General features: G+C 37.4%; 1 protein-coding gene across 1 annotated transcript in view; it reads right to left on the reverse strand.

Moving 5' to 3' along the window:
• Positions 1-24,050, reverse strand: part of eys (eyes shut homolog) — a 241,572-nt gene that overhangs the window by 20,152 nt on the left and 197,370 nt on the right. Inside the window, exons 36-38 of the mRNA XM_082154578.1 lie at positions 21,188-21,338; positions 6,301-6,409; positions 4,619-4,839 (exon numbers count right to left, since the gene is read on the reverse strand). Coding sequence (XP_082010704.1) covers positions 4,619-4,839; positions 6,301-6,409; positions 21,188-21,338 — 481 coding nt within the window. The remainder of the gene's footprint in view (positions 1-4,618; positions 4,840-6,300; positions 6,410-21,187; positions 21,339-24,050) is intronic.

The following is a 24,050-nucleotide window of genomic DNA, read 5'->3' on the forward strand; positions in this document are numbered from 1 at the left end:
CACCCAAACTGCAAAATAACTAATATATCCTGCAAAATGAAGCACTGCAACTAAAACTACATCAAAATCAAACTTTTGCATGAAATGGCACACTTCATTCATATTTCCAGATTTTTGTCTAATCAACTACACACTGTTGGGCATAATGAAAAGCACTCTCATCTTTGCCATAATACTAAAATAGTTCAAATTGTAGAAAATTCTTCAGATTGTTCACATGCACAGAAATATTTGCAGATACCCACATGCTGTTGAAACATTTTTTTCACCAAACAAGTCAGTGCAATTATGCACAGCAGATATATTTACATTGGACTGAAAAATATGCTCACAAAAAACAGTAAACTGAAAAAGATTGTAGTGTTAACAATTAACCATTGAGGTGTTTGGCCAGGTGGCACATGTATTGGCCAATTAACTCATGTAGAGTCATTTTGAATGGCAGTGTTTTGAAATGGCAAACATGTGACTTTGTCAGATTGTTGTGTCTTATGCAGAGAACAGTGTTCAGTGCATTTAAAAAGTGCCATTTTGAATAGCCATTGGTTTTGCTCTCTGTGTGTCAATTTAAATAATTGTGCTGTGCATGTCATTTTAGTGTGTTAGCAATTGGAAAAAACTAAGTTTTTGTGGAAATATTTTTTTTAAAGGGTTCTTGGATAAATAGAAAGTACAAAAATATTTTGTAACATTATACAGGCCACTATTGATCAATGTGTCCTTGCTGAATAAAAGTATTACATTTTAGGAAAAAAACATTTGAACAGTGGTGTGCACGCACACACACATACAGCATATATGAAAATACAGTATGCAGAATATCCAGATAATATACAAAATTTGCCAAAGTGTGTTTATTTGAGCCTGGTATCATACTTGGTATAGCTCTTAGAAAGACACTGTTGCTAATACGGTTCACAGCGGTCATCCTGCATTCAGTTATATAAAGATGCTTATTTGACCAATGGGCATTATGTAAGGCAGTCAAGAGACTAAAAACCAAGAACATTTGTCTGTGTTTGGTTAGAATGGAAGTGAACCAGAGGTCAGTGCTACAAAGCAAAAGAAAGACGAAAACCATTAAAAATATAATGTTCTGAAAACGCGGCTAAACACATCTCCACTAAACTGAGTCCTAACGCACACGTCTCCCAGCAGATATAATAAGCTACCATCACTACTGACCATTTCGGCTGCAGCTAAAGTGAAATTCTGGAAGCAAACATGGATGAATAATTTAACATGGTAAGTGTTCTCCATGTCTGTTTAAATAAGGGTGCATCCAGAGAAGCAGACAAAAAGAGTCTCTGACTTCCAGTTTGCTTTCAGTGTAACCAGTCATTTGATAGTATTAATAAAGCAATGAAAACCCAGATATTTTAACAGTACTGACCAAAGACAGCATTTTAAATTCAAAGATCTGTAAACGCGACATGAGGCCACGGCTCACCGGAGACCCAAAATGGAGAGGCCGGTCCTCCAAACGTGCTGGATTGCCTGTTTAGTGGGCCAAGCACTCGATTATACACTTGGGCGGGCGTGACACACTCAGTAAAAGAGTTTAGTGCTCAGCTCGACAGCGAGGTGAATGATGTCGCTTTACGGGAATGAAATGAACGGCTGATGTACAGCTGTTCGCTCCTGCCCTCCACATGCTCTAGCCGTTACCCGGTGGAGGTGGGGAGAATCTGTCTCAAAGTCAAAGGATTACAACCGTTAAAGCCATGAATCACTGTCAGAACTCAACACTAGTAAGGAGACTACAACAGGAAGCCAGGTACTTTGAATGCACACATTAGGCCCATATCCACAGTCATATACGTTTTCTGAAACTTTAAATGGATGAGAGAGAAAATGGATGAGGACATCTGAGGTGAAATACAGTTTTGTGAGATGACAACAGAGAGAGAAATGACTTTGAGCAGAAGCAAATGCAAGGAAAGCGGGGATATGTTTAAGTACCATCTGTTGAGAAAAACTAGCCTGCTAACGTCAGCTGCTGGCTTGGAGAAAAAGCCTATTCTTTGTCAACATGCTCCCTTCACTCGCCTCAGCTAACTGGGATTACCATTAGGACATCTTCCAGGACAATTATCTGCCTCACACGAGTGCAGCTAGTTTTACCCTTTTAAAATAAACGTGGACTGTTATTTCGATCTCGACGCAGAGGCTAAGTACTGTGCATGTGACTTTGCAAATGAAAAAAGCAGCTGCGTTTCAGACTAAAAATGAATGATTATGTACAAGACATCTAACCAGCATATCAAAAGAAGCCCATGTGATCAAAGAGAATACTCCACTGATTTGTTTTCAGGAAACCTGGAGGAGAAGATAAAAGAAAGGACAGTCATCACCACAGAAAAAAGACCATTCACACACAAACCAAATGTCGAGTCTGGACTGCTCAATGGCTCATCACAAAGGTCAGTGATGGGGCTAATGCCCCATGTTGGTTATATATAAAAGTCAATATTCACAGAGCGCTTCAGTGAAACAGACTTTTCCGAGATGAGCTTAGAACGAGAAATAAGGACGCCACTATATACAAGCCTGCATGTTTAAACTGGAACACCTATATAAAACAACAGCAACATCAAGAGCTGAATCTACTTCATCATGTTCTGATATGGCATAAAACGGTCTTAATTTATTATCTTAAAAAAAATGTAAAGGGAAGTATTCAGTGTTAAACAATATGTTTTTTAAACGAGGAGTACTTTTATTAGCAACTCAGTGAGTTGGTTATGCGATGATGCGCTATGAAACTATTGCAGGGCAAATAAATTGTAATATTCATTTATTAATAAAAGTAGCCTAATAAGGATGATAATAATCATCATCATTTAGATTGTTGCTTGGGGATTGAGATCATCATTGGGGGTCCTGTCGCCGGGCCTGTGATGGGCACAGACTCAATTTTTAGCTTCAGACTTTGATTCCATCCAGTCGGAGATTGATATTATGCGACGACTTTAGAACGCATTGTTTTCATTCGTCATGCATCTGCTAAAATCGAAGCACATGCAAGTTTGTTGTGTTAAGAATGACTTGAGTCTGAAAGTGTGTGATCCTCAGTCATTTATTGTAGAATGCCAAGTTTTTCTCTCTAACCATTTACAAAGTCGTATGATGCCTAGAGTTTTGAAATCTGTTCCAATTTTAAAAGTTGTGTAGTGTATCCCAGCCTTTATTCATTATTCCAAACAAAAGTCCTCCATGTATTGTAATATTCTTTTCTGCTTCTACAGTATATAAGGAATGAATCAGGTTTGTACACAACAAGGGTAAATGGCACCTTATCTCAACACTGTTTAGGTTTCAATTCAGAGCCAGTTCTCTGTAGTCCTTTAGGAAAACCGTTCCACGGCTGTCAGACAGAGTCCCTGAACGCACGCAGAGTGTCTGTGCTCGAGTTGCTGTGGTCAAGCACGCTATCAGCTGAGCAAAAGGCATTTTCACCACTGACATTTACATGGATTTGTAATAAATATCTCATTAGATAAAAAAAAACACTCTTTAGTGGTCTTGTGTTGTGTTTTTACGCTTCAAATCACAGACTACATAAGAAAAGCACATTGTCATTGTGATTAGGTACAGACATTTGCAAACTTATTATATTGTACCAATATAAATTTTAGTACTGCAATACTTTTTAGCACCAGTACACCATGATACTAAAAATGCACTTCAAATGCTATTACTATACATCTTTACTCTACGGAAATCGCTTTTGAATGCATGCTCGCTTTTCACTTTAGCTTTTGAGCTTGCGATCATGTGTACTCTGTGTAGGCATATTCAGTTAATAATTGTAGCATCGGTTGTCCAACTGAACTAAATGGTTTTTATTTGTATAAAAAAGCCAAACGACAGCGGGCAAGTAATATAATCGGCAGACGGATGAACACTGTGTAACACCAATAACACCGACTACCGCAGCAAGTCTAGGGTCAACCTTAAATTACAAAAGATTTGCCACCTATGTTGACAGTTGCTGATTGGAAATCCATTGAGAATCATTTTTGAATCAGATCATGACTAATGGAATCTAACAAAATTGTGACAAGCTTAAAGATTCCCACCCTAATCAAAACATGCTTTTAACATAAAAAAGTAAATATAAAACTCAAAAATGGTGCAATTGTAAACTATTGGTTGTAGGCAACACAAAAACACTGCCTGTGGTTTAACAAAAAGCACATTCACACATCACTCCCGTCCCTGCAATCAAGCCTCTGATTACCGCTATTTAAAACTCAAGTGAGCATCTTCACAGCATCCGCATATCATTGACAATATTTACAAACTCTACGCCCTGGCAAAAGCACAAAATTTAGTAGAAAATTGCATGTATGCCAAATATTGAAAGCTTAAGAGATGCTTGTGAAAGAATGCTGATTGATGAGTATGACATCTGCACGTACAGTGAGGAACTCCTCCGGTCACGTTGTCTACCACTCACCAGTCCTTTATTGAGAAACATCCAATTACAGTCATTTTCATCTGAATATTGTTTTAACAGACACTTTGAAAACACTATTCGCAGAATGTAGCCATTGAAAGTTGAGATGGTTCTACCTCCAATAGAGTTTCAAAAAAGAAAGAAGTGAAATCATACCTGAGACAGGTTCCTCCATTGCGGCAGGGTTGATGCTGGCAGACTGTGGCGTCACAGTTGTGAATATTTTGGCCTCTGATTGCTTCCCCCACCACATGCAGCTCTTTGGAGCCCATCTGCAGTTCACGTATGCAGCCGATGAATCCAGAGACATTCCCACTGTTGTGGTGCAGCTCTGAGAGGGATGGAACGCCACCAAGAAACATGGGGCCGAACACCACCTGAGTGTTGGGAGGAAGAAATGAGACATGTGTTAACAATAATGATGATTTTATCTAGCTAAAAATAATCATGTTAGATTAGCCTGTGCTCTAAAGTGCTCTGTAAATAAATTCAATGTAGCAAATAAAACAAAGATTACAGAGGTATGTATTTCAGTCTTGAAATTTTAACATTCAATGGGTTATCGTTTCTTTGTAATTATTTGTGAATTTTACTAGCAATTTCTGAGAAAAAAGTAACCAAACATTTTTTTTTTTTTTGTGTACACTATTGTTCAAAACTTCTCAAAACACTTTTTGAAAGAAGTCTCTTATGCTCACACCCAGGCTGAATTTAATTTATCAAAAATAAAGTAAAATGTGATATCAAATGTTTACGATTTAAAATAAATGTTTTTATTTTAACATATTATAAAATGTAGAAGAAAAAACCTAAGACAGACATTTTAATTTCCTATTGCTTTTTTTCGCTTAATTTTTCCTATCCTTAGGCCTATATTGCTTTCAAACAACATTTCAAACTGTCTATGCATTTAAACTACACAAGGACTATATAACCTTCAGACATAAAACTAACCTTAAACTTTTAAACTAGGCTTTTCAAATACAACATTCAAAGTTTGTCATCTTCTTGCCAATTTTACAGACATTTCCACAAACAACAGTTCTTCATAAAGCCTGGAGTCTTTTTTATGTTTATGAAGCTCTGTAAATGGATTTGTGAAGCCATTATATTCTGATTAAGATTTATATTCTGTTGAAAATGTCTGATTATTACAGCACAGCTCTCTCTGAGGTTCTCATCAATTAGGACACAAACATGAACCAATTATTTAACGTGAATAATCAAACTTCTTATTTTTTGAAGAAATATTATTACACCAGCTCTCAAAAAGACTGAGGTGTCTTCTTTACAAAAATAAAGGCATAATAACCAACATGACTGCACATAAACTAACTAACTGTCTGTCTGTCTATTCATCCATTCTCTATCCATCCGTCTGACTATCCATCAATCCGTCCATCCATGCGTCCATCCATGCGTCCGTCCGTCCGTCCGTCCGTCCGTCCGTCCGTCCGTCCGACCATCCATCCGACCATCCATCCGACCATCCATCCGACCATCCATCCGACCATCCATCCATCCGACCATCCATCCATCCATCCATCCATCCATCCGACCATCCATCCATCCATCCGACCATCCATCCATCCGACCATCAATCCGACCATCCATCCATCCGACCATCAATCCGACCATCCATCCATCCGACCATCAATCCGACCATCCATCCATCCGACCATCAATCCATTTTTACATTTATAATTTAAAAAAACTATACTGCAATAACAAAGTGGTAAAAATGACAGTAGAATGGATAAAGTAAATCAGATAATTCATAGATAAGATATAGACTGACACAGTCATTCAAATGATTGAATGTGTAGAAGCAGGTTTACCTCTGACACAGGCTCATCCATGTATTTCTGCTGCCGATTAGCAGTTCTATTATCAACAGCTATTTCAATGATACAGAGCTGGCCATTGTCACTAGATGGAAATGCATATCTAAAAGAGAGAGACAGAGAGGAGGGAATACAGATAGGGAATGAGAGAGTAAGACAGAAACGGGCCATGGGAGGAAGGAAGGAAAATCTCATTAGATCATGCAGCATTCACAATAAATCCATTTAAGCATAAAAACTACACAAATTGGTGAGGGGAGTTCTGGGCTACTACTAGGCCACTCTACGGAAATCTCAAACTCCTTCACACATAGTAAAAACATTCATCTTCCAGGCTTGTGTTCTGTATCCATTACTCATTTACTACTCGAGCAATATATCTTCTCAATCATCTCAAAATGTCAAAAGACAGCTCCTCCCTTCTCACAGGCTGAAAAATAATCCATTTCAGGAACCTAACGCAACAGTAAAAGGTGCCGAGTGTCTCAGCAATCTCCCCCACAAAGCTTTCAACTGTGGCTTGACGTGATCCAACAGTTATTCTGTAAAAAACACCATCCTAACTGAAAAATACATATAATTAGCAAAAGGCGTGGATTTTCTCGTTGTCCAATCAGTTCTTTTAGGCACATGAAAAACTTGAGACTTGCTTATTCAAGCATCAGCTTTTGATTTCAGTCCATGTTGGGTTCAGGGCAAGAGGGGGAGAAAAGTCCCCTCTCCTTTAATGACCAGATGCGAGCAATCAGGGCGATTGCCCTCATGCTAATTTGAAACCGCCTTGCAAGACACCTCCCTGAAGGCAATCAAAGCCCTACAACTTCAGGTAGCACTAATTACAACACTGGGGAAGTTATGAGAGTCGCTCTGCATACAGATTGACAAATTAATGCCCGATTGGGACTACGAGAAGGAAATTCAATGTGACTGACAGCCCGGCACCGAACCAGTATTTTTGATGAATCCTGAACATAAGGACTTGAGCTGATTTGATTGTTTGCCAAGGCTCCTGCAATGACTTTAATATTCTGGTATTAGTCCAAGTAGCGGGATGTTATGAAGTACTAATCATTTTAATCATGGCTTGATAACCACTTTAGGTGCATTGGACAGCTGTTTGCATTTATAGAGACTTCTCATCAGGTTCAATGTGTCCTATATGATATCATGATTTCAGCACTGGTAGCAAATGCAGGCGCATACAGGAACATTTGATTATTTTAAAGAGGCTATTATGCCCCTTTAAAAAGTCTTGATTTTGTTTTGGGGTCTACTAGAATAGGTTTTCATTCTTGAATGTAAAAACACACACACACACAAAAAAACATTATTTACTTTGTTGCAGCACCTCTCTTTGCAGTCTGTTAGTAACGCTCTGGGCTGCGTTTCCCAAAAGCATCGCAAGCCCCCATTGGTGGCAATGATTATACGATCAACATAGGCTTACAATGCTTTTGGGAAATGCAGCCCTGTTTATTTCCTGTGTCTGTGAAGCCCCTCCTTCCGAAAAGCTCAGTGTGCTCTGATTGGTCCAGTGGATCAGTGTGATATGATTGGTCAGCCGTTTTGAGTGTGTTTGGTAAAAAAAAAAAACGAACACTTTTTTTTTGCATGTGGCTTGGGTGGGAATTTTTTAAATGAGGAATATTGTGATGAGTACGTTTCCGGAAGAAAACTCAAGACTACAATCGAGGGAGTTCAGAAACAATGATTACTGACATAGAGAATAACTCCCTTTGGAGTGACTTTGTGCTTTGTAACTTTGCAGACCTTTTTCATGCTCAAACAGCAACATTATAAACTAAAGACAGTTGAAAATGTAAAAAAAGAATAATAGGTTCTCTTTAAATTAATCTCAGTTTGGTTAAAGGGGCAGTTTTCACACAAAAATGACATAGCTATCATTACTTTACCTCATGTTGCTCCAAATCTATATGACCTTCTTAACACAAAAGTTATATATCGTCCATACAACAGAAGACATAACATTGGCTCAACCAAAAAGTGTGAGATTGGGGGTGGGACAATCTTTTTAACCAAACAATCGCGTGTTGTTTTCAAGCAATATTGTGGGCAATTGTGTTTAAAACTAAACTGTTTCCCAGCTCACTGTGTTACTGCTTTCTTCTCTAGACACACAGCAGTTAAATGGCACCCACTGAGATCTACAGGGGTTTGTCCATTCAAAGTGAACCACACGAGAGAGAGAGAGAGAGAGAGAGAGAGAGAGATCACAAAGACTCACACTGCATTTATGCTGGACAATACAAATATGATGTTAAAAAAAGATTTAAATGTCACTTTATAAAGTGCGGCAGATGACACAATCTTAAATAGCTACATGCTACCAAATGGCAAAGACAGTTAATATTTCTCTAGGCTCATATTAAAAAGATCTAAAGGAACATCTAGTGCAGTGCTGTGGCTGAGCATGTCTGTGATGATCTAACTGGGCGCTGGTGTCATTCTTTCTGATGAGCTCTTGTGGACACGTGGATAGAGTCCCGAGGGAACAGAATGAGCACACTGGTTATTTACAGAGAGAGAAAGGGCACAATTCCGTCATGTGGGAGTCTCAGTCAGATCTTATTATCAGTTTACTGTAATGGAAAACGTTTATTTCTCAAAAAGCACAAAGTATATACACTACCATTCAAAAGTTTTGGGTTGGTAAGATTTTTGATCTGTCATTAATTACTCACCCTCATGACGTTCCAAACCCGTAAGACTTTCGTTCGGACCACAAATGAAGCTATTTTTGATGAAATCTGAGAGATGTCTGTCCCTCCGTAAACAGCTACGCAACTGACACTTTGACAAAAAAACTGACCGTATACTTTTGAACAGCAGTGTATTCCAAATAAACAATATGTTACAAAATACATGTTTTTTTCTCTCTACTGCTAAGAAAACATAAATATCATTATATACAATTATATATATATATATATATTTTTTTTTTTAAAGAAATAAAGAAAAAAAATGAAATTACTTTTCTGGGGAGATACTATTAATGACTCATTTTGCACTCAGGGGCATATGCAAATTGTAACACACAAAAAAAGACTGAGCAAGGAAAACAGGACTGGAAGCAACCATTACATGTACAACAACTGAGAAAACAACAAGACAAACACAAGGGCTACATGCTATATTTAATCCGGGGCAAACAAGCTTAACAAGACAACGAGTTAACAAGACACACCTGGGAAAGACAAGTGGGGGAAAAACTACAAAGGACTAGGCCTACAACATGGCACTCAAGACCGGAAGAAATAAAATAATAAAATAAAATAAAATAGTTACATACTAGATTAGAAATAGCAAATAGCAAGTAGCAAATCAAGTATTTTGATATGTTCTGTCCAAATTTCTTTGTGGGGGTCATTTTAAAAACCATGAACAAACTTACAGAAATACATTTAGCATGAAATTACATGAATAAACTGTGAATCTTGATATGAGAGATCATAATTCAAATCAAATAATGCGACCAGGGCTGTCTTTCCCAAAAGCATCTTAAGCTTAAGTTGATCGTAGAACGGTTGCCACCAATGGTCTCTACATTCAACTTAGGCTTACGATGCTTTTGGGAAACGCAGCGCAGGGCAATCAAAACTGAGAGGAATTTTTTAATTTCTGAGTACCAGCAATGTACACTAGCACATAGTCCTTTTTTGCATGTGTGTATCCCAGCCTGAGACCAGCCGTGTGTCAGGCATAAAAATAAGCCTCATCAAAATTTTATAACCCAAAATAAACACCATTTTCTTCCTGTTGTCATTTATTTATTCCGTTAAATGACAGTTAAATCAAAATTGACCACCACAATGATAGGGTGTGGGTGGTTTGCACGCAGTTGCTTAGGTGTTGTTCTATATGGTTTTTGTCATGTTATCATTTGTTTACTATGTTGCTAGTTCCTCCACCTATAGAGTGCAAGTAAAAACTCCATTCATTTTCTCCATAAGGAATTTTGAATGCTAACTTGTAAACCTTTAAAGACAGCCTTACTGTGAGCTAAGAGGTTGATAATCAATGGTATTTGCTTCTGTTGAAGACGTCAACACGCATTATTTCATTGTTTTTTAAATAATCGTGTTTAACACTGGTGAAAAACTACATTACCCATAATGCTTTACAGAAAATTACACCAATCAGAGAGTTGAAAAAGCAACACGCGCCAAAAGATCTTGCAAGCTCCGCGAGCAAAATATAATATATTATATTATTTATATATTATATAAAAAATCAACATTTGAAAATTGGAGTTTTATGTTTCTCCATTGTTTAATTCTTTAATTACTATGCTGTTCGCAATGCGTCATGGGAATTATAGTTCTTTCCCTCACATACACAGTCTTGTATCTTTGTATTTTTGTCTGATTTTCAAATACTTTTTTTTGTTTCAAATCAAAGTTTGTAGAGTTGTGATTGTCCTCTGATTGGTTTAGTTAATGACTTGTAACTCTTTAACGAAGACTTAAAAAAAAATCCCTATGGGAAAAATGAATGGAAAAAATACTTTCGGAACCAGCGCTGCTAAAAAAGGGGTGGCACTGTTGCACTCTATACTACTAAAAAGCCTTATTTAAAAAAAAAGTGGTTTCTTTTATCTTCATATTCTATTAAAATGATTGGCTCACAGGGTTTACATTGACTCAATCAGACATGATGCAACATCATGACATCACACAAGTGCTGCCGTTCAACATCAATGAAATCTAAGAGCTGAATATAATTGCAGTTCATGGTACAGTTCACTAATGGATGCTGGAAGACGAGGAGCATCGCAGAGCCTCTATTGCTCCAACTACAAAATATGTATGAAGTACTGGCAACAGATGGCAGTAAAACATCATGAAGCTGCAGCCCTGCGCGCGCGCACACACACACACACACACACACACACACACACACACACACACACACACACACACACACACACACACACACACACACACACAGTGCTGTTTTTTTATTAGTGGACGTGAAAACAAAGCTAGAAATAAGAAAGGACTTTTAGTTCATGCCACATTGCAAGTCCAACAGGAACAGCAATAACAACAAGCGACTATTTGATGGTAGATAATCTCAGCACCATCAACCCAATTCTCTGTTGGCCCACAGATAATGTACAGATAAATATATGTTTATGCTGATTAAGCGCTATTAAACAGGTTCTTGCATTCATTCACGCATCCACTTTGACTTGTTTCTCCTGCTCCTCATCTGAATGAGAGCCATTAAGAGTCACAATTGCTGCCACTCATTGAGAATTTTTTTTTCACATTGTCCAAAACATATCAATAGCTCAAACGGACTGTGTCATCATAAGCAACCTAAGATGAATGTAGAATTGAAGAGCTTTGTTCCCACATGCATGCTTTTTGAGAGCGACGCTGACACGTCAAAGGCCGGTGGCAGATAACACGCTTCCCTTGATCACCCCTACCGAGGGAGCCGATAAAGACAGGCGCAGCCCCTCAGACTCACTCAACCAGCTGCACTGACTTTCCTGCATTAAAGTGTCAACACAATTTTTTGCATAACAAGCTCACTCGAATGGCTTCAGTTATTTTGGGCAGCCTGTGTTCTTAGTCATGTCTCCAGCTGATCTTCCAGACCCAAATTACAGGCGCGCCCTACGGCTTTGAGACGCTGCTCCAGAAGAGGAGTCTGACTACTTTCCTGATTAAAAATAACAATGCTTACAGCCTGCCAGACACAAATATTACTCTCAGAAAGCTGGTATATGTTCAAAGCATGCATGAAAGAAACATTGGAAGAACAGTATTGAAAATTTGGTGATTATAGTGAGAAGACTTTAAAAATCTCCAGTTGTTCCAATGCCCAATAGTGCCTGCGAAATGGACTTCATTGGCCATTGGGCATGTTAAATAAACACATGAGATGTGATTTATTGACTAATATATATATATATATATATATATATATATACACACACACACATATATACACATATATACATTTACATTTAGTCATTTAGCAGACGCTTTTGTCCAAAGCGACTTACAAATTGGGACTAAATTAAGCAAGTCATCGTGAAGAGGCAAAAAAACAACGCAAGAAGTGCTCAAAATATGAAGTTCAGGCATTATTCAGAGTAGCATAAGCCCGATAAGCGAGAATTGACAGAAAAAAAAAAAAAAAAAAAAAAAAAATATATATATATATATATATATATATATATATAAAAAAAAATATATATAAAAAAAAAAAATTTATATATATATATATATATATATATATATATATATATATATATATATATATATATATATACATACATACATACATACATACATACATGCATTTACAGTATATACTCAGTATCTCACGAAAGTGAGTACACCCCTCACATTTCAGCAAACATTTTAGTATATCTTCTCAAGGGACAATACTATAGAAATGAAACTTGGATTTTAGAGTAGTCAATGTGCTGCTTGTATAGCAGTATATATTTACTGTCATCTGAAAATAACTCAACATACAGCCATTTTTGTCAAAATAGCTGGCAACAAAAGATATACTAAAATGTTTGCTGAAATGTGAGGGGTGTACTATAACATGTTGTTCGCTCTGAATTAAATCAAGTCAATAGTGTGCGGTAGAGTGTTCTTATTATTGTAATAAGTTGTATGGCTGTGCATGGAACCTGGGTTAAATTGGTATATATATATATGTACGATTTTTATGTATGAATGGATGGATGAAGTGGACTCCTACAGATAGATGTGTAGGAAGTCGCGTACACTTGTAGGGACAACATGAATTGAAGCGCAGCCCATCTCTTCAGGAAAATGGAGCAAAAATGACTCATCTTGCAAAAAAAAAAAAAAAAAAAAAAAAAACCTCCAAAATGTCCTTCCTCCTGATGCCAGCTGCAACTGTTGAGCAAGTTTCACAGCAGCATTTTTTTTTTAGGAATGAGCTCCTCCAAATGATCTGTTTGAGTATACGTTCTTGCCTTGTTGTTGACGTATTTCATATTCAGAATAATTTTACGGTCTTAAATACCATAAACAAAGTAAAAACCAAATTCAACAACTGGGGGGACAAAATATACAGCACCACCATGGGGTCTCAGCAGTTGCTGGGAAATCAAAGAAGCAAAAATATCTGCAGATCTAATGCATTGATCCACAGAGCAGCCGCATTAAGACTGCTACCTTTTTTTCCAAGAAAGAACAGCAGTAGTTCCCCAGGAATAAATGGCATACTTTTAATAATATGTGCTAGGGAATGAAAAGTTCATGTGTAATAAAGGACAGGACACAATGCTGTGTAATGCAACCGCTCACACTTGTTGACCTTTGGCTTTGTGTTAACAGAAATGACTCACACAGCAGACTTGGTTGAACGACAATCGCAGCAGAAGCATCTGGCAATATATGCAGATATACATACACAGGCAACAGACTAGGAGGAACTCGCAGGGTAAACAATAAGTCACCACCGCAAGCTTTTAACCTAATTTAACCTGTCTGCTGCACAGACCAGTACTACACCAGATTGAAGCAAACTCAACATTGAAAAGCCTCCAGCAAAATATATGCAAGATCAACAGACCACATTAAACGGGTAACCTTACATGCGGTGTACAGAGCATGTCGACTGCTAATAGTATGTGTTCAGAAAAAGCCGACAGCAATGAATACTGCTTATTTGCTGTATATCTATTCAAAACAAGACAAAAAAGCCAAAGAAAGACTCCAGCAGGAAGAAACAAGAAGAGGAGGGCCGAACTGCTCAGAGACAGCACAGTCAAACTGTGTTCACAAAGTATGAATTAATAAGATCAACGTATGAATAAAAGATTGTTCTTCAAGTGAATTGAATACATCAAACATTCACAACAGAATGTTATTCCCAGAAATGGGAGAGAGGGAGAATGAGGTGTAAGTTTCAGGCTTCTTTAAAACTCCGATGCGGGCTTTGATGTCTGAAATCTAGATCAGCAGTTTAGGAAGACTGATCAAAAAACTTTGGACTAAAGTATTCTTCCATCTTTTCTTGAAGCGAGGAAGCGGTGGTATATTGCGCAGTCGAGTCGACTCATCCACTTGTCACTTGATGTGAATTTATGTGAGCTGAGTAAGATCAGATAAGATAGAAATGTATTGATCCCTGAGGGGAAATTTGCTTGTCACAGTGGCACAGTGTCACGCAGAACACAACTGTGCATCATGGGCCAGTAAACACAAAAGGGCAAGAGAGAACAGAACAAAATGAACACCATAATAGAGTGAATCACTTGCAATACTCCTAAAATTAAAAGTGGCTAACAGAAGTTATTTCTAATCGATAGCTCCAAGTGAAGATGCTGTTATAAATATAGGCAACATTTATTATCCACTGGAATTTATTTTTTACTACAGTTATATGGCTGGTATCAAATAGGCTACATGCATAAAGTATGTACAGTGAGACACATACATACTCTTACTGCTTGGCATTATGTAGTATACAGTGCTCTGTACACTAGAGTTCCTGCATGAATGTAATACTGGACGAACTACTGCATTTGACGAAATGGTTCAAGTTAGAGCAGAGCTCACTGCGTGGGATTCTGTATCCAACAAAGCAATGCCCTCAACTTGACCTTCCGTTTGCATTGTGATAAATGAACCACAAGTAAATCCTAGAGCAATTTGAACCTAGAGCGATTTTTAACTGTACTTTTATACAGGGTTGAGTAAATTCTTTTTATTATTTACAGACAAACACACACACACACACACACACACACGCACACGCACACGCACACGCACACGCACACGCACACGCACACGCACACGCACACTGTGTTTTCATTTTTTTATGGGGAATTTTCATAGACATTAAGGGTTTTATACTGTACAAACTGTATATTCTATCCACTTACAATAAAACTACCCCTAAACCTACCCATAACAGAAAACTTTCTGCATTTTTACATTTTCAAAAAACATCACTTGTATCACCATATGATGTATAAGCTGTTTTTCTCAAAAATGTTCCCACAAGGACAAGGATTTCAGATATTATCTATTAGCCATGTTGTTTATGAAGCCTGATAGGCTACTTTTCCCTCAAATAATAAATGATTTCATTTGAATGTTTAATTTTGCCATTCAGCATAACAACAGCATCATTTTTCCCCCAAATATTTTAATAATTTTATTTAAAAACATGAACATTCTGGCAAATTATGTTTTTATGCCATCATGGTTCATGAAAAGACAGTTAATTTAATAAATATTGTGACAGTTATAAATGTAACAAACATTTCTACTTGTGGGATTTCAAACACTGATTAGTAGTACTATCTAATGTTTAAAGAATTACCACATGTTTGTGTGTATTTCAAACGGAAAAGAAGGAAAATGCATTATTTAAAGCGGTTACATAAATCATCGTTCCAATTTCTTTCCAATGTAATTCAAATCATATTCAGCAGTTGAACTGTAAAAGGCATGCTAAATTAAATTTTATTGCTGCTGGTGCTTTGTACCATCCAGCTTGATGATAAATGAATAAGTAATCCATAAGTAATGGTGCAACTTGACATGTTTCCATTAACTGAGACAATTGACAAGGTTTTCAATCATTCTTCAACAGCTGCTATAATTCTGTCGGCCTCATCTATAAACACTGACATCTCAAGTGCTGAAGAACATTCGCCAAACAGACCGTTGACACAGACCTAAGCATCTCAAACTCCCTGTACTGCTCTTCAGTTCTTCTGGTATATCATCAGTGGCCAATGATTCACATTACTTTCTCCAGTGCCTGATTTTTCAAGTGACCCTTTACACTGAGGCAATGCAAAACCTGAGTTGATGGGAATCCCCATCATTAGGCCACAACAGGGAGGACTTGTTCATATATGATTGTGGAGCATTTAATAAAAAAATATATGGAGTTAACCATCCTTTGTTGTTAACATGGCTGCAGGGATTTTCTCCCATTCAGACACAAGAGTCAGTCAGCATTCCGATTCATCCCAAATGTGGTTCAGGTCTGGGCTTTATGCAGGCCAGCCAGGATTTTCCACACCAGACTAAGAAAATCATTTCTAGATGCACCTCAGGTGATTGTAAAGCTGAAACAAAATGGCTCATGCTTGTCTATGAGATTGCACAGCTGTATGATTGATTTTCTGCACAGATGTATCTAGAATAGCCAAACCCATTAATTATAACTGGATGTCTATGTACTTTTGGCCATGAATGCACACGCATAGCCCCAAAACTCATGCACAGCACACCACACACATAAAAACGCCAACTCATTTACGGTAATTAAAAAGAATAATTAAGTCACGTGACATTCAGACTCTCTCCTCTAATGAAAGGTACCACGCTTCTTCCAGCTGCATTAAGATTCTGCTGAAGTGCCACATGGCTGACCTTGATCCAGTACCATGCAACGCGTGATCTCATCAGATCTTCACGGCTCAAGCAGACCCATGAGATGACCTCAAAAATCAAGAGGCAGAATTATTGATATCGACAATGCCAGGTTTATTCTCACCGTCTGACAGGAGGAGGAGATTAGACTCTCACGTCAGTGCTCGGAGGTCAGGAACAGGGTACATACTGTATATGGACATAAAGATATCAGGATATTATGATTATCATCAACCAAAAGATGAAGACATTAGGCTTTGTATATAGGAGTAGCTAAAACATTACTGTGTGCAGCAACTTCAATAATTAATCTGCATATTGATTCTAAGGGCCCTATCTTATACCCAGCGCAATGCAGCGCCAAGCGCGACGCAAGTGTTTTTTGCTAGTTTCAGTCCGACACAGTTATCATTTTCACGTCCTGCGCCACGTTGTTTAAATAGCAAATGCATTTGCGCCCATTTGTGCGCCCATAGGCGTTCCGGTCTGAAAACGAGGTGTGTTCTGGCGCATTGTTGGCGCGTTGCTATTTTGAGGCAACAGAAATAGACTTCGCTATAGACCTTATGTAGCCCCGCCCCTTTTCAGCGCTCCGCTCGTTGTCTTTTGACTTCCGGTCTGTATTTTCACAGCGATCTTGCATATTTATGAATGAACGGCTCGTTTTAAAATCTTCCCGGTCTACTGACATTTAAGACATCTGCTTTACACATTACAATCCTCATGATAACTTTACATTAAGTAAATCCCATTCAAAAGCTAATTACTCCTGGACAGCAATGCCATAGAAATATACAGAGCGACTGCAAAAACGGAAGTTAAAAGACAATATTCTAAAGATGGCGGCGCCCTCGTATCTCTGGCGCATAAGGTCTATAGACCAACTGAAACCTGGTCTAAAGTCAATGGCGCAATATTTTTTTTGTTATTTAATGAGCGCGTTGGTAATGTGCGCCTATAGGCGGTCCACAACGCGCGTACACTCTGCTTATTAAACACACAGGGACACACATCAGCACACAAACATGCCAAATATTTCAAATAAAATGGTGAATGTGCATTTGTTTGCAATGATGTCTTTAACTTGCTGTTATCTTAATGTTATTTAAATGGCAATACTGCACTCCTTTTAAAAGATTTTAGTTGCTGGTGCATATTGGCCAATTCAAGACACTCACTGCTTCAGACACCATGCTGTGTCAATTGCTGCTTCAGTTTTTAACTTTTTATCCTGTCGAACTTGCAGTTGAACATTGCTGCTTTTTAAGGAGACACACACACACACACACACACACACACACACACACACACACACACACACACACACACACACACACACACACACACACACACACACACACACACACACACACACACACACACACACACACACACACACACACACACACACACACACACACACACACACACACACACACACACACACACACACACACACACACGAGGAAAGACAATTATTTTCAAACCTCATTCTGCCTGAAATGATCTGTTTTTAAGGGGCGGCTCCTTTAAAGGTTTGACAGTAAACAGCCACTGTTATGATTGGCTAACGCCATTGCATAGAAAACAATTTCAACGCCCCCTCGATATTGTACGTGAGTGTTTAAAAAAAATTATCCATATAAAACTGTAATTTACAGACAAAGCATTATGAAATCATTTACTTACGGTTTGTGATGCTGCTGCTTTCAGATTCAATAAAGTTAAATGCTTCATCTTTCAACAAAAGTTTCTCTTTGCAAACTCTCCATTACACTGTGCCTCGCTGAAAAAACAACATTCTCTGAACAAACATATAATCCCCAGACGCGTTCCGGGATGCCATTAAACCATCCACTTGCTTTTGCCGCTGGGATCCTTATGAAGTCAGTACAGAGATGCAAATGAGCTGTTTAAACTGGACGCGTCAAAGCGAACTTTCTTTCACTCTTTCATTTGTCCTGTTGTCGACAGACTCAAGTGGAGTCAGAAACTTCTGTATACTGTATGCAGTGTAGACAGTGTCAGTGATTATAATGGGTTCTATTTGCTTTTGACGTGACGCTCTCATCCGGTGTAGGCAAATGTGAGCCGTTAAGCTACTGAATGCCAGTGGGCGGGGCTAATGGTGCGAACTATTCGTCGTGTCATATGCAAATATATTTACCTGTGTGATGTCACAGATCCCGCAATATCAAAACAAGCTGCTTTTGGAGCTTATTTAAATAAATAAAATAAAATAAATTATAATGAGGTTTTAAGCTATGAAACATATAGGATGCTTTAATAGTACAAAGCCCTTTTATATGTCAAAAGTTCAAGACGAATTTGATTTCTCATGTCATGACCCCATTTAATTTCTCATTCTGTACCATTTGCATCAGGTATTTCTAAAGGATTATATGCACCATTTTTTAAAGTATCTCCCAACATCATTTAAAGTCTTATTGGACATGTATGTGCCAATGTCAAAATAATGATTTATTCTGTGGAATATTGAGAACAAAAAAGCAGACATTCAGAAAAGTGCAGATGGCACATCTGACAATATCTCCATTCCATCAGCCAGAGTATTTCCTCAGACGAGTGACAGAAGGAGAGAAACCTTCTCCAAGCCCTAAGAGATGAGATCGCTGAGTCAAACAAGACAGCAGGAATATCTAGAGACAACTGATACAGGCTGTCGGATTGTTAAGTTAGAAGTGCTTGGCATCTAAACACATCACCATGGGAGAAAAGCTGTTCAAGAAACCCATCAAATATACATGTGAAATCAGCACTCTAATGGCCTAGGACTGGACTGCATTGGCTAAAATAGTCTTACAGAAAAAAAATGCACTAAAATGTTGCTTAAGTGCACTGAGACCACCATTACATCTGGAGAGATTTCATTAAACTACATGCATCCAGGGCATTTTAAAGATAAAATGTTGTTGAATAAATGAAAGCAAAGTATAAAAATTATGCATACAACATGTAGACACTGTAGTTTTATAAACATGAAACATTTACCAATACCAATACAAATTTGTTATACTTTTTGAGTATAATTCATTTCAGGTTAAGTCTAAATAGGGCTGTCAATCAATAAAACATTTATTGATTGTTGTATTCAATCTGCAATAGTTTAAAAAAAATTGCCCTACTGTATTAAAACATGCAGACTTTTTCTCTATTTTTCATGACTGTGCCATTTTTAAGATGCTCTGTCAAGGTCAGTATTGGAGAAGGTACGATTGTGTATTTCTTTTCAATGCATCGTTTTTTAAAACAATTAATTGCACTAAATGAGCACATTACATTGAAAGACCTAATTCTAATATTTTATGATCCACTCGCAGTAGTAAGTGTATTAAGTAGCTTAATGCAGTAGTTAAGCTAATAGTAAATAATTGCAATTCTATTAACAGCATCTTGACATTTAAACATTTTGAATTCTGATGCAAATTTCTTCTGCAATATATTCAAGCATGGTCATCTTTACTAAATAGAAATCACAATAGTAATAGTGAAAATTTGTGGCCTAAAATTTCCATTTGAGTGGTTATGTGTATATATGTTCATTTCATTATATTAATTATTAAATGATGTGCAAGCGGTGACTGACTCCCTCAAGATAATGTTAATTTGCATTATTATTAGGTGATGAAATGAACAAAGACTAGTAGCATGTAAGCCATATGAAAAAGCAGCTTTGATGTGACTCCCACAGCATTTACATGTCAAAACTCATGAGTCCTAAGCATGAGATTCACAGAGCCCAGAAAAGACACGCTGCCATTTATAAATGATAACACATTCAATATTAAAACCTGTAGCTGTGATATACTGCAGGAGCATATCAAATTGGTATATTGGAAACGTGCATTAAATTGACTTCTGAACGTATCTTCAAGAAAAGCCAAACACTTCAGAGTGTTTTTTCAACTATGGCACTTTAATTTCCCAGAGGTTGATTTTGATTAAAACAGATATTCATTTTTTTTTATGAAAGTCAAATGAAAAACTTTTGGAAACTTTTTATTGGCCTCATCATTTTTTTTTGTAGTTTTGCTTCTTTGGTGAGAGATTAAAATAATCCATATATAAATTCTTCTGATCAAAGTCACAGTATGCTAGTGTGAAAATCCAAAATCGCTGTAGGAAATGGTACATGAATAAATGTGCTGTAATATGAAAGAACTTTGTGTTCCATTAAATCCAAACTGTTAGAGTAGTAAAATGCAGATTAGCTAATAAAGAATAATTTCTTGTACAAATAATTTCTTGACAGCGCACTGCAAAAAAAAACTAAATAACAAATAAAATGTTCCTTAAATATTTGGTAAATTGTAACAAAAACTTTGCAAGATTAAAGCTTAAAACAAGAAAAAAAGGTTTAATATCTTCACAGTTCAGCTTCTAAATACAAAACTACTACAGAAAATGATCTTTTGGAGTGTAAAAATAAATGAAACCATTCTCACCTCACTGTAATTGGCACCAAGCTATCGTTCTTGATACTGTGATGAACAGCTGTGGTCAAAACATGAGCACCACTGCAGCCCAGCCTGGCCACTGGTCTTTCATTCTGGAGAAACACATGGAGGAAACGGTCTCCGAAATTTTGCTCCCGGGCTGAAAGGGAAAGAAGGAATATAAAAAGATGAGGAAGCAGCTTATCATAATGAAATTTAGCGATGACCTGTTTTAATTTGGGGCTACAAACCATGTTTAAGTCATACAAAATCTCTGACTTTCTGTAAAGTCACTCAAATGCTAGTTCATTCGAAATTAGTATGACATAAAATATATATTTTTTATGAATGGATTTTAGACCAAACCAAATTCTAACTATAAATCCTTATAAAGCAGATACAGTGGGTACGGAAAGTATTCAGACCCCCTTCAATTTTTCACTCTTTGTTATATTGCAGCCATTTGCTAAAATCATTTGTTCATTTTCTTTCCTCATTATTGTACACACAGCACCCCATATTGACAGAAAAACACAGAATTGTTGACATTTTTGCACATTTATTAAAAAAGAAAAACTGAAATATCACATGGTCCTAAGTATTCAGACCCTTTGCTCAGTATTTAGTAGAAGCACCCTTTTGATCTAATACAGCCATGAGTCTTTTTGGGAAAGATACAACAAGTTTTTCACACCTGGATTTGGGTATCCTCTGCCATTCCTCCTTCCAGATCCTCTCCAGTTCTGTCAGGTTGGATGGTAAACGTTGGTGGACAGCCATTTTCAGGTCTCTCCAGAGATGCTCAATTGGGTTTAAGTCAGGGCTCTGGCTGGGCCATTCAAGAACAGTCACAGAGTTGTTGTGAAGCCACTCCTTCGTTATTTTAGCTGTGTGCTTAGGGTCATTGTCTTGTTGGAAGGTGAACCTTCGGCCCAGTCTGAGGTCCAGAGCACTCTGGAGAAGGTTTTCGTCCAGGATATCCCTGTACTTGGCCGCATTCATCTTTCCCTCGATTGCAACCAGTCGTCCTGTCCCTGCAGCTGAAAAACACCCCCACAGCATGATGCTGCCACCACCATGCTTCACTGTTGAGACTGTATTGGACAGGTGATGAGCAGTGTCTGGTTTTCTCCACACATACCGCTTAGAATTAAGGCCAAAAAGTTCTATCTTGGTCTCATCAGACCAGAGATCCTTCAGGTGTTTTTTAGCAAACTCCATGCGGGCTTTCATGTGTCTTGCACTGAGGAGAGGCTTCCGTCGGGCCACTCTGCCATAAAGCCCCGAATGGTGGATGGCTGCAGTGATGGTTGACTTACTACAACTTTCTCCCATCTCCCGACTGCATCTCTGGAGCTCAGCCACAGTGATCTTTGGGTTCTTCTTTACCTCTCTCACCAAGGCTCTTCTCCCCCGATAGCTAAGTTTGGCCGGAAGGCCAGCTCTAGGAAGGGTTCTGGTCGTCCTAAACGTCTTCCATTTAAGGATTATGGAGGCCACTGTGCTCTTAGGAACCTTAAATGCAGCAGAAATTGTTTTGTAACCTTGGCCAGATCTTTGCCTTGCCACAATTCTGTCTCTGAGCTCTTCAGGCAGTTCCTTTGACCTCATGATTCTCATTTGCTCTGACATGCACTGTGAGCTGTAAGGTCTTATATAGACAGGTGTGTGGCTTTCCTAATCAAGTCCAATCAGTATAATCAAACACAGCTGGACTCAAATGAAGGTGTAGAACCATCTCAAGGATGATCAGAAGAAATGGACAGCACCTGAGTTAAATATATGAGTGTCACAGCAAAGGGTCTGAATACTTAGGACCATGTGATATTTCAGTTTTTCTTTTTTAATAACTGTGCAAAAATGTCAACAATTCTGTGTTTTTCTGTCAATATGGGGTGCTGTGTGTACAATAATGAGGAAAAAAATGAACTTAAATGATTTTAGCAAATGGCTGCAATATAACAAAGAGTGAAAAATGTAAGGGGGTCTGAATATTTTCCGTACCCACTGTAAATGGCAATCTTCTTGTTTTTAATTTTTTTTACTTATTATATTATAAGAGTTATATTTCATAGACATTTTATAGTAACAAATGCAGTTTAGCGTTTGATTGGTTGTTTCTTTTAAAATATTGTCACAAGAAGAAATAAGTTACATACAAAAATAATCTACTATTTTGTTTTATGTTTATTTGTGAAAATATTTCTACATTTTTAGTTGTTTACTGATTTATTGTGTTCAAACTCACAGTTAAGGTGTGAGTTAATGAATCATTCGCTCAAAAAATTAATTACAAATAACAAAACGTGACTGGCTTTATGAGTGAGTCGATGAATCATTCACTCAGGAATGAAATGCTAGTATTGCAGTTTGCAGACTTCATTTGATACTATTTTCATTTGAGGAGCAAAAATACACAAAGAAACTGTCTAACTTTATTGGTAATACTTTACCAATTTAAATAAGGTTTCATTTATTAACATTAGTTAATGCATCAACTAACATGAACTAACAGTGAGCAATACATACAGTATTTATTAACTTGATGTTAATAAAAAAATCAGCTGTTCATTGTTTATTCATGTTAATTCACAGAACATTAAACTAATGTTAATATTTACAACATTTGACTTAAATAATGTATTAGTAAATATTGAAATGAACATTAACTAAGAGTAATGAATGCTGTAGAAGTATTGTTAATTCTTAGTTTATGTTAACAAAAGTAGTTAACTAACTAATGAAACCTTATTGTAAAGTGTTACCACTTTATCAGTATCGCACTTGCATTCATGCTCTTGGTCTGACCATTTAGATTTTTTCTTTTATGATTTATACATTAACGTTCAACATTTTAATTTCCTTGTTCATT

Source organism: Leuciscus leuciscus, assembly GCF_965113295.1.
Source record: "Leuciscus leuciscus genome assembly, chromosome: 22".
NCBI classification, from domain to species: Eukaryota; Metazoa; Chordata; class Actinopteri; order Cypriniformes; family Leuciscidae; genus Leuciscus; species Leuciscus leuciscus.